This window comes from Acartia tonsa, chromosome 3 (assembly GCF_053477335.1).
Source record: "Acartia tonsa isolate MP-2025a chromosome 3, ASM5347733v1, whole genome shotgun sequence".
NCBI lineage: Eukaryota > Metazoa > Arthropoda > Copepoda > Calanoida > Acartiidae > Acartia > Acartia tonsa.
The window spans coordinates 19,429,319-19,446,445 of record NC_137262.1 but is presented as its reverse complement, the minus strand read 5'-3'; the positions used below and the strand labels follow the sequence as shown (position 1 = coordinate 19,446,445).

The 17,127-nt window shown below is 29.7% G+C and overlaps 1 protein-coding gene across 3 annotated transcripts in view; it reads right to left on the bottom strand.

Annotated features, from left to right (window-relative positions):
* Window positions 1-13,396, bottom strand: part of LOC145313587 (galanin receptor 2a-like) — a 56,613-nt gene extending 43,217 nt beyond the window's left edge. For 2 of the 3 annotated variants that reach the window (XM_080153050.1, XM_080153052.1), the window contains exons 1-6: window positions 13,316-13,396; window positions 11,388-11,399; window positions 6,939-7,007; window positions 5,180-5,262; window positions 4,373-4,448; window positions 1,458-1,564 (exon numbers count right to left, since the gene is read on the bottom strand). In XM_080153050.1, coding sequence (XP_080009176.1) covers window positions 1,458-1,564; window positions 4,373-4,448; window positions 5,180-5,262; window positions 6,939-7,007; window positions 11,388-11,399; window positions 13,316-13,393 — 425 coding nt within the window. In that variant the 5' untranslated portion in view covers window positions 13,394-13,396. The remainder of the gene's footprint in view (window positions 1-1,457; window positions 1,565-4,372; window positions 4,449-5,179; window positions 5,263-6,938; window positions 7,008-11,387; window positions 11,400-13,315) is intronic. The other variant, XM_080153051.1, reaches the window with a different exon arrangement.
* Window positions 13,397-17,127: the final 3,731 nt, after the last annotated feature.

Genomic DNA, 17,127 nt, shown 5'->3' with positions numbered 1-17,127 from the left:
TACAAAAAAGTTGGAATACACGTGGCTGCGCCCTGCACACATGCCGCGCTATGCTCAAAAAACACATCAAAAAATGGTCATTTTTGGGATGCGCTAATTTTGCCACCGTTTAAAGGCAGGAAGGAGGCTGGCCAGCGTCTCCAGCAACTTTAAATCATAGTTAGAGCCAGCCATTGTGGTTCTATAGGTACCTTTAGATTTCTCCTAGCTCCTCTGGGAGGCCCTCTGGGGCCAATACACCAGGGCATGGTTAAAAAAAACTTTGAGGTGCTCTAACTTTTCCGCCAATGGGGGGAAAATGTTGGGTCATGACTTTTTGTGATCTACCCGAGCCAGATTTTCAGGGTTTATAAGGATTTTTCCTATTCTGAAACCATAGCAACAAAAATAGTGACAAACAACCTTATTTTTTTAAGGAATTCGGTCTATTATCTTTAAAATGGAATAAATCCCAAGAAGGAACAGCTATTATTTTAAGAAAATCAGTTCCTGGCCCCCCAATGGGTATATATGATGGCCATATAGTCCGTTTTTCTGGTGGGTTTTGTCAAACTTTATTTGCCTTGAGGACCACTGTGCATACTGGAAAGTTAAGTATAGCATCATTTTACAGACAATTTTTCTACGAATGATAAAATAAAAATCATAATATTAATACCAGTTTTGTTAGCCCTGTCCTTCGGCTAACAAAACTGTTTTTAATCTTATAATTTTTCATTTTAATATACGCGGAAAGCTGTCTATATCCCTCTCTGTTTCTTTCCTCCTACTTGTATGCGTTGAATTACATCAAATTCCCCACACAAAAAAAAAACTAGTCGGCAACGCCTTTACCCCTGAGTCTAAATACGCCCATGGGAAAAATCCAATACCAGAAATAGAACTGAAAACACAACACTAAACATAAATAACAATGGTAAAAAGGATTTTATGGGCTTAAGTTTGTTTCATTTCAACAAATATTGTAACTAGTAAACAGTAAATACTATTTTTTAACGATATTAAGTAGCGTAACTTCTTTACCGAATAAATATTTAATTTTCAATTTAAAGAAATTTACTAAATTCTTCTTTTAAATTTTGACAGATTGTTATTGCTTTTTTACTAATATTTGTAATTGTTCTTGTAAAGTATTTTACTGATAGTACTTTCGTATGTACTTAATGTATTTTTTTTAATCTTTGATGTTTTACTGTACTACGTGTTCATAAAATCTGAATAGAAAAGCTCATAACGTTTTTTTTTCAAAAAAAAAATCACTTAAATTAAGCTCAAGAACACATTATATATTCCAGTTTTTCAAAACCTATAAATCACTTCATAACTTCTAAAAGGGCATATTTTAATCTGATTAAAGAAACTATTTATAAATTATAAAGTTAAATGTATCTGAATGAAAGAGCGTTTCAGAAAACCTGAAAATCTAGATCTTATAAAATTGATTCTTATTAGCTTACCTTTCAATACTGACCGCAGTCAAATTGATGACCGAGGCTAGGGCCGCCAACATTTCCACATAGCTGGTCATCTTACATATACCCGCGCTAACTGAGTCAGTGTCAATCTAAAGAACATAAAAAATGTTAAAATCAAAGTTTTAATTTCAAAGCTATAATAGCTTTAAAAATACGTTTAAAAGTTATAAGCAACCTCTCACTGTCTTTAAAATAAAAAAAGATTTCGTAAATAAATTGAGATAATAATTTTGGCAAAAAATGAACGAACCGATCAAAAAAGGCTTAATAATAGATTTGTCTACAAAGTTTTAAAAGAATTAAATCAGTATTATCCTTTTCTTATAAACTATCAACTTTAGATTGAGGACAAAATCAGTGAGATTGCTATGGCAACGGGAACATATTTCATCTCAATAATGATCACCTTTGACAACAAGTTAAGAACAAGATGTCCAAATGGGTCTTTTTGGTTTAAAAGACACAAAAATTTACCGAAATTACAAATGTTTTCCTACAATATATTGACCAAAAGGGCAGTCCAAGTAAATTATAGAACAGCTGCAACTACTTTAAATGTGCAAAGTTTAACGAAAACACTTTAAAAGAAGAAATATTGTTTGTATGTCAGTTGAGAGGTAGAAAATTGAACTTTTACAAATTCACTTGTTTGTGGGTTATTTATCAAAAATCTCGAATCGATGCAATGAATATATCCTTTCTTTTATGTTCATTTCAAAATAAATATCTCGTTCACTTGTTGTTTTAAACAATAAATAATAGTGTTGTAGTTATATTGTCCAAAATTATTATTTAAGAGAGGTGAAACATTATTAACCTCCCAACTTTATGTTCTTTTGCAAACAAACCATCAATCATGAAAATTTACTCAACTAGGAACAGGTCCTTTGCAGGGATACAAGGATATTACAATTAATGATAAGTTAATCCTTACCAAATTATTGAGAAATTCTGCTTTAGGAAGCTTGTAAAATTTTGTAAAATTTTGATGTGTTTTATTTTATTAGTCAGTGCCCTTTCCATCTCTGGGTCCTTTGTTAAATTTCACACCAGAAAAGTTCAACTTTGATATAAGTACAAAGTGAACAAGCTGGCGTTCACAGAAGTATTAAAAGGATGAGAAGACAGAACTTCCCTTTTCATTTGTACTGGCAAAAATTAAAAAAAAAATATTTTAACTCATATTTTTATAATCTTACTATTTTAATCAATCTTTATCGTACATCCTAGCCCATTTGAGTATATATCGAAGCTACTCTTTAATTTATAGGTAAATAAGGTCAAATTTATTATATATTATTAGGTATCCTTTTACTCCTTCTTCCTTTTTTATGACTCACTTCGTTTGACAATACATTACTTTTTGTGCTTTTTAAAGATGTTCTAATACTTGTAAAAAAAATTTTCCCCTTCTTAAATGAATTGTTATAGAAAGCTTTCTAGATATTGCTTTTTAATTAAAACCACAAGAGGTATAAAAAAAATCTTTCTATCCTTTATATTACTAAAGTAGTATGATTGCTTTTTCTAAGAAAGATTTATAATATATTAAACCAGCAAAATTCCCTATTGTCGACATTAGACAAACCATAACCTTAAATCAATGTCTTTCAGGTGTTTTTTTCATCAGGTTAGTTTGAGCAAAAATTAAAATCTACCCCACCCCAAAACTTATTCTCGGCAGGGGCACCTATTAGGACTTGAAACGAGTGTCTAAAACTAACCAATCAAGCACTGCGTCGATATAAAATTTACAAGTCAATATCGAACATCATATAAAAGTGGTATATAGATTACATCTTTATGACTGCAATCTTATACTGATAAAATATCAGTACAAAAATTAGGTGGGAATGAAGGGTGAATATGAACTGATGAATATGATCCACTAACGCAGTTAGTAACTATACCATAATATAATTTTGCAGAAAGTATAAAAAGTATTCTGTTTCATTAAAGTTAATGAAAGTCTTATACAAATATAATTTTATCAACTGAAAATATAATAAGCAAAGATTTTATATATTCATATTTTTTGGTTTTTCCGTTTAGACGTATTTAAATTGTCTATAATATGTAAATAAAAACTGTTTATTTTGTAAAGCTAATTTGTTACCCATCAGGACATTTAGGGAGGGGGCAGGTGTGAACTCCTCTCTCCTCAAAAAATCGGCTTTCCTTAAGACAGACCCTATAGAATTTATATAAAAATGCTGATTTCTAGGACGAATTTGCACAATAATATAAGAGAAAAGAAAAAAAACATTCAATTAATATGTCTTTAATTTTTTGAAAATGTACACTGATTTTTACTAATCATCCTCCCTTATATTGATGTTGTTATCCTTGTCCGGATTCTTTTATAAAAAAGAATGCAGTTTTTGAAATAAAAACCTTTTTAAATCTTAAACTTTTTGCATATCATTAAAGTAAATTTAAAAATAGTATTATGATCTTATGTAATAAAAATTTTAACTTATATTCTGTCGGAAATTTGTTATTACAAAGATACAAAAAGGCGTAAGAAAATTTAAACTGAAGATTAAAAGTTTGCATGAATTTTCAAGTAGATTGTTGATAATAACAAAGATGGATTTCTTAAAAATGAACAATAGGGTAGCTTAAGTGTTTTGCCAGTTTGCCAGGATAGTTTAGGGCTTACGGGAATGAAAAAGGGAAAGGCGGATATTATCTTTCTATATTCTCCTGCCGCACGCCCATGGAAAAATAAGTTAGATATTTCTAATTAAAATACTGAATATAAGATTCTATTTGGTTTAAAACAATTGATAGTTATCTTATTAAACAAATAAACAACATTAATTTAATGTAATATTCTTAGACGTATGGACAATCCGTAAATATAGAGTAGCTGCGATATTAAAACATCCCATTACCTGTCGCCAGAATTCAAGAGGTATATACACGAAGAGTAGTAGGAGGTCTGCAAGTGTTAAACTGGCCAAGAACAAACTAAAATAATAAATTGTAAGCACCTGACCAAAGATACCTTTTTTATTTTACAATAACCTTTTTAATCTTTAGCATTGAAAATATATTTGAAAGTTCAAATGAAATGGGTAAAACCCCACAAATCATAAAGTTAAATCTTTTGTTTTTAAAGATTTTAAATTTGTGTTTGTTTGACTTTCGGAAAACGTTTGATAACACAATTATATAAATTGCTTTTTATGAAATTATTTTACAATCAGTTTGAAGGGAAATTTAAGTGGCGCAGATTCTTATTGTGGAAGTGGAAAATTGTCTGTAATTCGATACGATGCATGATTTTTCAGTATGGTTCATAACCGGTATTAATCCATCAGATAATGAATCGGTTTCGAAGCCATATTGGAATAGAAGATAGAATTTATTAACTAATGCAATACATTTTATTAATAAATATAAATATTACATAATCATATAAAATTAATAGTTATTTATTGCATCGTTGATAGACAGCTTTCCGCGAAAAATAAGATAAAAAGTATGAGAATAATTCCAGTTTAGTTGGCCCCTAGTAGCCAAAGTTCTAAGTTAAGCAAATGGTTTTAATTTTATTATTTGTGGAAAAATGTCTATAATACGATACATATTACATTTCATACATTTCATATATGGTTCAATAACTGATTTTAATCCATCAGATATGTAAATCCATCAGATATGTATCAGTTTCGTATCCATACTGGAAATGTTATTACCTGGTGTTATTAGAAGCATGGCTTTGTCTTTTGCTGATGACTATCAAGGAAATAACTATTGCTGCGTTACCAAGTCCACCAATCTAGAAAATCATATAAAATTAGGAAAAACAAAATATTCCTTCTGTCAAATTATTATTCGCAAAGCTACTGCAATAATCAAAAATATTCCTCGATGTTGACAGCCATTTTTTTAAATTTTGTGTAATTTATAGACAGCTGGCCACAAATACATAGGCAAAAGTTTTTTGATCCTAAGGGGCTAACGGCCTTGGCAACCAAAACTTTATGGTCCTTTTGTTTTGGACAAGCTGAAAAATACAACTTATCTATACTGTTTTTAACCAGTTTGATTCCACTGAAAGGAGGTTTTAAATATTTTTATCCTTAACAAAAGTTATTCAAGTACAAGGGATTATTTTGTCAATAAAATACATTGTTAATATATACTCTATTGTCGATAGTCGATAGTGCATACATAAGCATGTAAACCATAATCAATTAAGCATAGTGGGCTGGTAGACTTACAGACTGGCAAAATTACGGATGTGCTATGCTTAATAGATAAAAGTACATCATAAAATCAAGCCTTCTGAAAATGTTATTATATAATTATGAAAGAGATTTTAAGATGAGATTTATGTCAATTTTACTTTATCTCAGTTAATGGAGAAATGATGTAAGCCTTAATAAATCCCACAAAATCCTTTTTTACGCTATTGGGTTTTCGTTAGTGAGAGGTTGAACTCGCGGCCGGGGTGGGTGGGTTCGAATCTCAACTCAACGCCACATCATTACTATAGACGTTGGAAAGAGTTCCTACTGATGCTATATCAGATGTGCGACATTAATAGACAGAGTAGGGGAGTACTTTGGCCCGAAACAGGTACAAAAATAGATCTCCTTATTTATGGACAGCCACCTCTCCCATATGAGGAAATGTTTAGTGAGGGAGTAGGATACTCTCTTATACACTTGCATAATATAAAATGGGATATAAAGAAAGCTAACCGATAAATATTTTAGCTATAACAAGGAGATTTTTCATTAGTAGTTCAGCATGAAATATTTAACTAATTTAACTAATAAACAAGGGAAATTCTATAGCAGGCCTATAATCACAACTTTTTAAAAATGATTCGCCTGATAAATCAGCCTTCTTAGTGGTCTTTAAAATATACAAACACTTAGAAACACATCTAACTACTTGTATTTCTAAAGACTTGTTACCAAAATTAACTGACGTTAAAGAGAAGCCTTGCGTCTTCTTATCTTATAAAAAGTACATTTATCAGACTTTATGAAAATATTATCACGGCGCTTAAGGAAAACATTACTATGATAAATGAATCTTATTTTTTATAATACAAGGGCAATAATATTCATGTTAAGCGCAGCCATAGCAAAACAATAAATTATCTAATTCTGTTATTTACATATAATTTCGTTCAACTGCGCTGTCAAATTTGCAACAAAAAAATATATAATGCTTCTAAAACGTAGCAGCTAAACTTACACTGCTAAAGCCATTGCTGCTAACTGAAGCAGGTAAAGTCAAAATTACAGCTGCTAGATATACAGCGGCTGAACACTAGATTTGCTAAATAAGTGGCGGCTGAGGCTGATAAATATATGTACAGAGTATAAACTAACCACTATAGCTTGTACATATAAAGCGGCTAAACTTACCACTAACGCTACCATTTTCAACGGCTAAACTTACAACTAGAGCTACTAAATATACAGCGGTTGAACTTACCACTAGAGCTGCTAAATACGTTGCAGCTGTAACTTTGAACTCGGGCTTATACTTCCAAGGGTGTTGCATCTAGAAAAGAAAAAAATCTAAAATATGTTGTATAAATTTGAATTTGGCATTATTTTTTAAATCTACAATAATTATCTAATTTTAAATAATATAAATTAGAATATTTTCTGAAAAAGGGTAAAAATCAAATATATACAATAATCACTCCAATAAAGAAAACATTTGGGTACAATTATTAAAACAACATTTAATTTCAACCAACAAAAATACAATTTTTATACAACTATATATTATCTTTATTTTTAAGAACACAGCATCTCTGTAAGTGAAATTCTCTCTAGCTCACAACGGACAAATTCATTTCGATTTCCTGTATCGTTTATTAGTATAATTTTTGTGTCTTGAAGTCTTAGAACATCAATATCTTTGAAGGGTTTAATAAATTACTTAATTACAGTTAACAAGGCTTTTTAACTGATTGTCTGTTTTAACAGCAATCCATGTTTGTATTGAATATGCTTCTTATTGAAGTTATAATCATTGTATTGAAGTTATAATCATTGTTGAAAACAAAATTCTAATTTACTTTTTTAAAGACTTAACAGAATCCATTTTATACAATTTGTACATTTTTTTAAATCAACAAAAATCGGTGAGAAATATTTAATCTAAAAAAAACTAAATCGCTTTTACCTTTTTACTGGCTACAAATGCTTCATAAGGAAGACATGAAGATATTCGGGTATTGTTCGGTTTCGTCACAACGCCTCTTAAGGGACGTTTTGTCGTTTTTTTCCAGTTGCTTTTCTCATATGTTTACGCCTGCAAGGGGCTCTAACCCTGCGGGAGCAATTGCCTAATCATGCGGGGCAATCATTAACATTTACCTAAACTAACCTAAAGTAACAGATCAAAAGCTACTGTGAAAATACAACAACGCCCCTCAAGAGGCGATGTCACCAAACCGACAATACCCAAATATACCTAGCTGACGGAATTTTTTTTTTAGATAAAATATATCGTTATGAATCCAACCAAAATACAAAATACACAGGGTACAAATACAAATAAATATATTAAATACTTTTGTAAATATTTAGTTGTGTATGCATGCAGTTCAAATTCAGGGCTCGGCAGCGACCATTTTAGGACAGCATATCTGCGGTTTGATAGTACTGAAAAACTGATGTTGTTTGGCAGCAGCTTAAGATTATTTACTTTTTAGCGGCAAAAGCCTAGTCTAACCTTTTTTAATGGAGCGACTTAAAAAAATATCATCAACAAAATTAACATGGCTTAGCTGAATTTTGGCTTTGGTCTTTCAAAATTTAGACAGCTGGCTTCTACTGAATACAAATATGGATGCCGAGCCCTGTTTTAAATAATAAATATGTGTATAAAAAATACATTAGTTACTATTATTTGGAGATTTTTTAGTTATATAAATAAAATATTTTTTGTAATAGCTTGTTTGTAAAATAAAAAGAAACTCTATGATCATTCAAACTATTAATTGGAATAGTTATTTTTAATAGCTCAGCATCTCTATAATAAGAATTACAGACTTATTCTAAAATCAAAATAATAAGTTGTTCAGCAAAAATAAATTTTTAGTGATAATAAAATCTGACTAAAAATAATTTTCGGGTTTTCTTTTATTGTCCTATTGGGGAGTGGGGGTCGAACCTACAGTCTTAATTATAGTTATTAATGAAAAAAAGTTGATAAGCTATTTTATTTTGGGGTGCTTCACTGTATGAGATAACCAAATCAGTTTAAACGGTTAGCTACACACACAAAATGACAGATAGACAATCTGTAACTTTTTACATAGGGATTACACTTATTAATTCTTTTTAGTACCATTGCTGCATTGATATATTTGTCCTTGTTAATTATTATTGATTTTGTTTTAGTGAGTAATGTTGTTAATGCACTTAAACTTTAATTTTATCAAGGCTCATCTCGTCCATAACTACCAAGATTTAACAATTAATAAAATAATTTAGAAATAAGAGTTATTATTTGAAAAGGACTTATTTTTTTCATAACATCAGTTTAACATTAAAATGTAAATATTGTTCCCACACACACACACAAACTAAGGGGATAGGACAATGGTAGATGAGTAATTCTTTATTTTAATAATAAAAGAATTGATTGATTAATTTCCGCCATTGTCCTCTCCCTCTCTGAAAAACCACAAATATATATTATTTACAGTGCAGTGTGTCAATTTGAACAAAGTAAACATGTCAAAATTATTGTAGTGTTGCTACTCCATAGGTAGTACTTTCACCTAAGTCGCATGCGTAAATTTTACTTTTTCGTCCTATCTATTAACGGATTTTGAAATTAAATAGATATAAATATATACACTATTTATTTGAAAATACTTTTATCCAGAATAGACCTTTAAAAACTTATTGCTGTGCTACTTTTGTACATTTTAGAGTTCTAAAACCAAAATGCATCAAGAAGAAAATATAGCTGCAAATTCAATATCAAATGTTCAAATGTAAAAAATATCAAATGTTGTATCAAAGTCAAAAAGACATAAAATACATTTTTATTTTCATAGACATAAAAAAACTTTTATTGATGAAAAATATATTTCAGGAGGATTCAGTTTACTGCGTTATAGTTTACTGTCCCATTTTTTCTTTATCAATGCGCTTATTATGGACATACTTGTTCTTTTTACTTATAATAATCATCTACAAGCTTACAATAAGTGTTTTTGTATAAAAAGAACAATTAGTCTATCTTCTTATTTCCAAATCTATTAACAGTAAATGGAACATAGAAAACTATGTTCAGAAGTAATGCAGCTTATTCTTCAATAAAAGTAAGAGGGTGTCTGTCTGTCTGTTCCAAAGGACCTAACCGCTTAACAATCATACATTGTTTTTTTTTACAATGTAGCTTCTCATAGGTTAAGGGAAGGTTTATTATTTTTGTGGGGAGGGTAGCAACGCCCTCCCAAGAGAAATCGTCTCTAAATAAAATACCTACCCAAAAATTTAGTTTTTACTATTTTTCTAAACCTAAATTTGAAAATTGAGGGGTCGTATCCACAGCCCCCCACCCCCCTCCCGCCCCAAATCCCAATATAGGCATCTAGGAGAATACCCGCTAATAATATCATATGGTAAAATTTTGATAACTATTTTCATTAATTGATAAGTATAACATTTTCTTTTAAAGTAAGTAATGTTCAAGCCATATTTTCAGATTTTAAAAATCATCAATTAACACAAAAAAATGTATTCATGAAAGTGTTGGGTTAGACGGACGTAAAGAAATTATCAGAAATAGAATAGCTTAGCTGCGCTTCCAGTAAATGGAATACATAGAAATTATATTATTCATGTTACCCGTTTGTGCGTTGCATACATAGACGACAATGTATAGATACATTTTGAGATGCAAGAATTACCCAAAAACAAATAAGTTTTTTATAAGAAACTTTACATATATGGCATATTTTATGCCTGCCCAAAAAGCTACTTTTACTTCTCTCTCATATACATCTTTCTAATATTTAGATGATATAATATAATAGAGATGCTTTTCTACAATAAGTGTTAGTCCGTTCTTGTATACATATGTTCGCTCGTGTAGAATATCCTATTTGTTACTTATTTGACACAACGTTATAAGTATAATACTAGCCTAATATTTGTCAATGTTCTTAGCTGTCTGATTTTTAGCTGTTTGTTTTTATGTATGTAGTTATCCTTGTTACTTTCAACGACTATATAATATTTATTTGTAGTATTGTATTCTGGTTACTACGCTACTTATGGAATTAAAATAAGCTTCAAAAAAAAATTCTTTTATAATCAACTTTGTACCTTAAAAAAATCTTCTATTCATCATTTTCTAGGAATTTGTTAAAAGCAGCGTTTATTAGGAATTTTAACTTTCTTAAAATTCATAATATACAAAATTTTGTACTTTTTATCATTAAAGTTATACACAAGATTTAAATAAAAGGGTATATTTACAGGTATATTCTTTTTTAATCACGTTTACTTTATCAAAAATGTATTTTTAACAAAAATTGATATGTTGATTCGGGGGAAGGCATATGACAATTAAGATATAGAAATATGTATATATGTATATAAAAAGATATAATTAGATATGTATAATTTATATGTATAGTTAAAGACAACATCTAGTGTGAAAACAACGACAGTTACATTCAATAGCAGCTAAGCTTCATGGAAAAAATATTACAAAATAAAAACATTTTTTCAAAAAAAATGTATCTATATACAATCTAGACATCAAAGTAGTCTTTTGAAATAGATTACTGACTAACAAACAGAAGTAACTTTTAAAGTAGCTTTGTTACATGAAAAGAAAACACATAAAAACTGTTATAATACTAAAGTGTGTGTAAAAACGACAGATTCACTCCCGATAAAGTACCTGTTCAGTAAGCTATAGCAAAATAATATAAATGTTAATTTTATTAGAATTTTTTACTTTTCTCATTTATTGATGGTATGCTTTTTCTACCCAATAACAATTTAATTATTGTGATTTTAAATCACTAATTATATTCAAAAATGTAAAAAAAAAGATTATTCAATTTTTATTTAACTGTTCAATTCAAAATATCCTACTGTTCCATTACTTTTTACATAAGATGATACTTATTTTATTCAAAAAAAGAATAGATTTTCCAGTATGGCTTCAAAACCGATTAATATATGGTTGATTAGAAACGGTTCTAAGCCATACTGAAAATCATGCACATCATCGTATTACAGAAACTTTCCTTAAATATTTTAAGAAATCATAAAATTCATACCAGTTTTGTCATCATGGGCCTTCGATGCGATGAGATGAATAACTATTACTGGCACCAAAGTTGGATGCAACATGTTAAAAGACTCATAAATCTGACTAGATTCAAGTCGCTGAGTAAAGCTTGTATAATTCTCAGAATTCCAAACCTCAATTGGTTAAGTTTAGCACTCCAAAAAATCTGGTGGTTTTTACGTTTTAACATGGTGTAAATATGTTTCAGCAAAAAAAAATTTTTTTAAAAAGGCATGGAAAAATTTAGATGTTTTAACATAAAAATTAAAACGTAAATTTAGCAAATTTATGAAAATCAAGTTATTTTACAAAAATTAAAGGCAGAATAATTTAAATTTCAGTAGGATTGCTTTTGTAAATAAAGAAAGTCACTCAATGTGACGTCATAAAAATAAGGGAGATGAGAGGAGAAATGGGAAAGAAACTCCCTAAAAAAGATATGGACAATCACTCATTTTCATGACGTCATATGTGTCATTTTTGAGCGACTTTCTGCATTTACTTCGCTTTTATTTCTATGACCCCTCTAGATTTCATAATTTCTATTTATTTTCCCCCCAAGACAGTTCTAACCAATGAGGTGCCCAAACAGAGTGTAAGGAAATTTCACGTATTCATTCGAATCCGGTGGATAGGAACCGGTTCTCATCCATACGAAAAAACTATGTCTAGCATCGTATTATATCCAGCTTTCTAAGAATATAAAATGTACAATCATAAGATTAAAACCAGTTTTTTAGCCCGTGCCTACGGCACCTTGGGGCTTAAAAACTGGTTTTAATCTTATAATTGTACATTCTATATCCGCGGAAAGCCGTTTATAATACGATGCGAGAAATAACTATTATCTACTCTAATGGTGAATCCCTGTCAGTGTATACTGCAAAAAATGTGTTTTTTTTGCAGGTACAAGAAACATAACAATTACGGCGGGAAAATAACGCAAACTTTCTGTCTGTTTAAACTTACCCTTCCTTTGTCTCTTTCAAAAAAATGAAAGTAAGGAAAGAGGTTCACTTACGAAATAAAAGATTTTAGCCAAATTTAGTTCATAAATATGCAGATTATTCACACAAGAAAATAAAATAAATCAAAAACTAATAAAAAAGATTTTGCACCCGGCCAATGAACAGAAAAATTATTGCTCACTAAATGAGAGCAAAAACGTTTTGGTTCTTTCATGGATACGGACAATTACTTTTGAAATTATAAGAAAGATACAAAACCTAAAGATCTATGAATATTCGATTAAGGCTTTTTCTTTTTGGTTTATAAAAACTACTTAAAAAGACACATTATAGACTGAAATCTCTCATGATCAATTCCAACCAGGCTCTTATAAAATTTACTTTACCTACCGTTTCCAATAAAAAAGCAAACCCAAATATTTTTTTGCTTGTGGCCCATATTTGATATAAGGTGAAGACTATAGAACTATAGATTTATTTGAATTTCATTGTTCTCTTCCTCTCTGATAAAACTCTTCTTGATTATATTTCATAATTATCTGTTAATATTTGAATTAATCCTACCTCCATAAACCTTTCTGGTGAAAGTTCATAATAATTTGAGTAAGAGAGATTCTCCGTACAATGGTCCATTATCTCCATTTTTATTCTGAAAAGTTTCATATATTAATACTGTTCATTTCAATACAAGGTTTTTTCTAAATTAAATTTAAAAAAATAAATTTTATGAATAAAACAAAGATGATATCACCCCTGGTATTTTATTTCTTAAAACTGCTGTATTTCAACCAAAATGGAAAAAACTGCGGGAAAAAATATGAACATGGGCAACTTGATTCGCTTTTAAAGGCAAGGCAGCTTAGAGATTTTGACATAATCATTTTAAATGTCACAAAATAAAGTGTTTTCTTTAATGGATAGGTTATAGAGGGCTGTTTAATGCACTATGGTCCAAAGTTTTAAAATAACGTTTTCTTATTTGTTGTCTTAACAACTTTTGGGACTTTTATTAAATTAGGTTAAGTTTCAAAACATTTAAACCAGTAATTGTTTTCTACAGAAGGGTGTTTTGAATGGATAAAGTTCATCAATTTATCGGCTATTATCTTATCCCTGGTAGAAACCCCTTGTCAATGTTCCTAACTTGAAAGAAAATCAAATGTGATTTCTAAAAATCCATAACACGAGCCTCCCAGATTAATTACAGTTTGATTTACACATAATATTACTGTAATTTTCAAGCAATTACCAAAGAAAGAATCCGTCTAAACAGTGTGAGATATTACAAAAGGTATAAGACAATGGCACATACATTGATGTACGTCCCCAATGATGATACAAAATTACCCCTTCTGGGTTTGCACTCAGTTATAATTGTAACCTGAATTAATTTTTTAATTAAAACAAATTTCTATATTTCAGATCCCTAATAAAATTGTGTTTTTTTGAGTGCAGATTAAAATGATAAATACTTGTAAAAAATAGTAAGAAAATTGATTTTATTCTTTTTTCTAATATCCTTTATATTCCTGTAATATAAAATTCTTGTGATATCAGAAGAATGCATATCTCGTGTGCTATAGTTTCCGCCAAAGACGTGTCAAAACTGCTAAATGTTTCAAGTTCGCAAAATAAACAATTAGAAATAAATTAAAATGCTTAGGTATCTTATTAAATGATTGAAGCAGATGTGGAATTCTTTTTGCTGTGTTAACAATTTAAGATATGATAAGATGATATGGAGGAAATATGACAGAAACGATGGATTACTTATAAATGTCTCCGATCAATCGGAAATATTTTTAAATTGTATAACTATTCGTTATACACAAACAAAGGAAGGGAAAGGGAATTATTTTCCACCTATTATAGAATGAAAATTTAAGAAAGAAATTGGTAATAAGATTTTTGTCTCTGAATCCCAATATTTGTCATGCGTATATTTTTAAGAGACCAACTATATGTGTATATGAAAGATATCTTATTTATTTAATGAAGTAAGTAACAAATAACCCCTAACATGTATTTCTACTTTATCATAACATAGAAAATATCTAATAATAAGTTGTATCAAACCTTTTACCTTCTTCTGGCCATTATTTTTAGTAGCAAATCTACTTTGTATGTGATAGTGTCAGTCTGTCCGTTCGTCCGTCCGAAATATTCAATTTGTTTTTCACTGTCTGAAACGCATAGCAATTTTTTATATTAGATTGTATAGTTACAGGCAAAATTAGCGTTATTAGCTTTACCTTTTTTACCTTATTTTCAAAAAAAAATCTCTAAATAACAACTAAGATTGTTGTAATTCAACAATTGATTTGGGTTTTGCAGCCATAGCTGTTCACTTTTGGCTGCAATCATTAAAAGCTAATAAATTATTCATTATATTCAGCCGTTGTAGGCTTTAAAACAACTTATATCCTAATTTTAAAAACATGAGTTTAAATTTATATTTTTATTCACGTTTTGAATAATATAATTGATAAACAGACTTTTAACTAAACATAAAAAATAGCTTCACTTTTTAACTAGCTCAGTGATAGTAAAAACTGAAATAAATCTTGATATAAAAGCTTTCTTTCTAGACAAACATTTTCTATATTTGACACTAAAAGTTGGAGAATAAAAAGTGAGATTTGCTGAGAAAGAAAGGCAGGGATTTTAAGGGATGAGACAATGTACTATATTTTGGTGTAAAATGTACATCCCCAATAATGGAAAACATAATTGACCCAACAGTAGATTAAATATATTGGTTGAAACGCTGAGACACTAAACTTGCTGAACTAACTAATAAAATTTTATTTTTTAAGCCAACGAATAATAAATCTTTATAAAATTTTGGGTACTAGTGAAATAAATAGTCCAAGTCCCCTTACTCCCTAAAAAAAGGGATAAGGAATCAATACTGAATCCCCCCCCCCAAAAAAAAAGTTTTTGCCATTGGTATTTTTGAATTGTTGTCGGGTTAAAAAAAGATAAAATGAATATGAAGTAAAAATCTTATAAATCTTTTGTTTATCATAATTGGAGGAAACAATTTAATTGTCTTATCCCTATATCCCTGGAGATTTGAATTCGTAGCTTGATATTAGGGTAAACTAAAGCACAATACTTTTGTCACAATTCAAAATTTACTGCTCTTTCCTCAAAACAACCAAAAAAATTAAAACACAAAATATGCAAGAAAACTAGAAATATATTATTTTAATTTCGAGCACCTTTAATCAATAAATCACTGCAAATTGAATTTGCATAAAGGTTTTAATACCTAATTATGTTACCGTTGTTTGACCAAAGAACGGACGTAAATACCCGAATCATAAAATAGTTGTGATTCTAACAATAAAAGAAATTTAAATAGTGATTATGTTTTACAGAGTATTATTTTAACAAGTGTAAACTTCCTACAGTTGCGTAATTTTATCTGTTTTGTTAGATTTTTATAAAAGGTTCTACTAAAAGTCACTTTTTTCCAAAAAAATTAATGTTAAAAAAGTTGTAACTTAGAATTAGTAAGATACGTGATTTTAAACAGTACCTGCAAAAAAAATTCCTAATCAACCAACAACAGCTTATAATCATTTGCTTAGATTCAAAGAAAAATTCTTAATAGCTCCTTCATTCAGCCGCTTTCTATTCCCCTTCCCCCTTTTTGTTGTGAAATATTTCAGGGATGGAGAGAATAAAGAAGTTGGAGAATTCCACAATCCTTTCTTCCCCCAACAAATATTTACAAGCTATTAAAGTAAAAATTAAATTAACGGTATTATCCTCTTAGAAATTTTTTTTTCAATTTTGAAAATTTGAATACCCCCCCCCCCCCTCACAGCGAACTATGAACTCTGGCCGCAGTGCTCGGCTCCCTAGCCTGCCTAGCCGCAGCGCTCGCCCCCCTTGCCTGCCTAGCCGCAGCGCTCGGCTCCCTAGCCTAAAACCTAACCTAAAATAGTTGATCGTCGTTGTTGGGGGGGGGGGGATACTCAAATTTAAAATTTGAAAAAAAAATTCTAAGAGGATAACGCCAAATTAACTCATTAAAATTGAGAAAGATTAATTTATTGATCATTGCCCTATCCGTGTATCTGTGTAGATGTTTGCACAAAAATAAACGGATTAAAAATCAGGGAAATGTCACTGAGATTTTAACTTTTACAGATTAAAACTTTTTTAGCAGTTATGCTATTCTGTAATTTACTTAGTGTGTCTCTCTCTCATTCCTTTCTAATTTAAAATGTAATTTTCTTGGTTATTATTAAACTTTGTTGATAGATAATTAGCACTGTCGGTAATGCTATGGAGACCAAAAAATTACAAAAAACAAAAACCTGAAATTTTTGGACAAATGAGCATCTTAACTCGCTTTGTTCTTC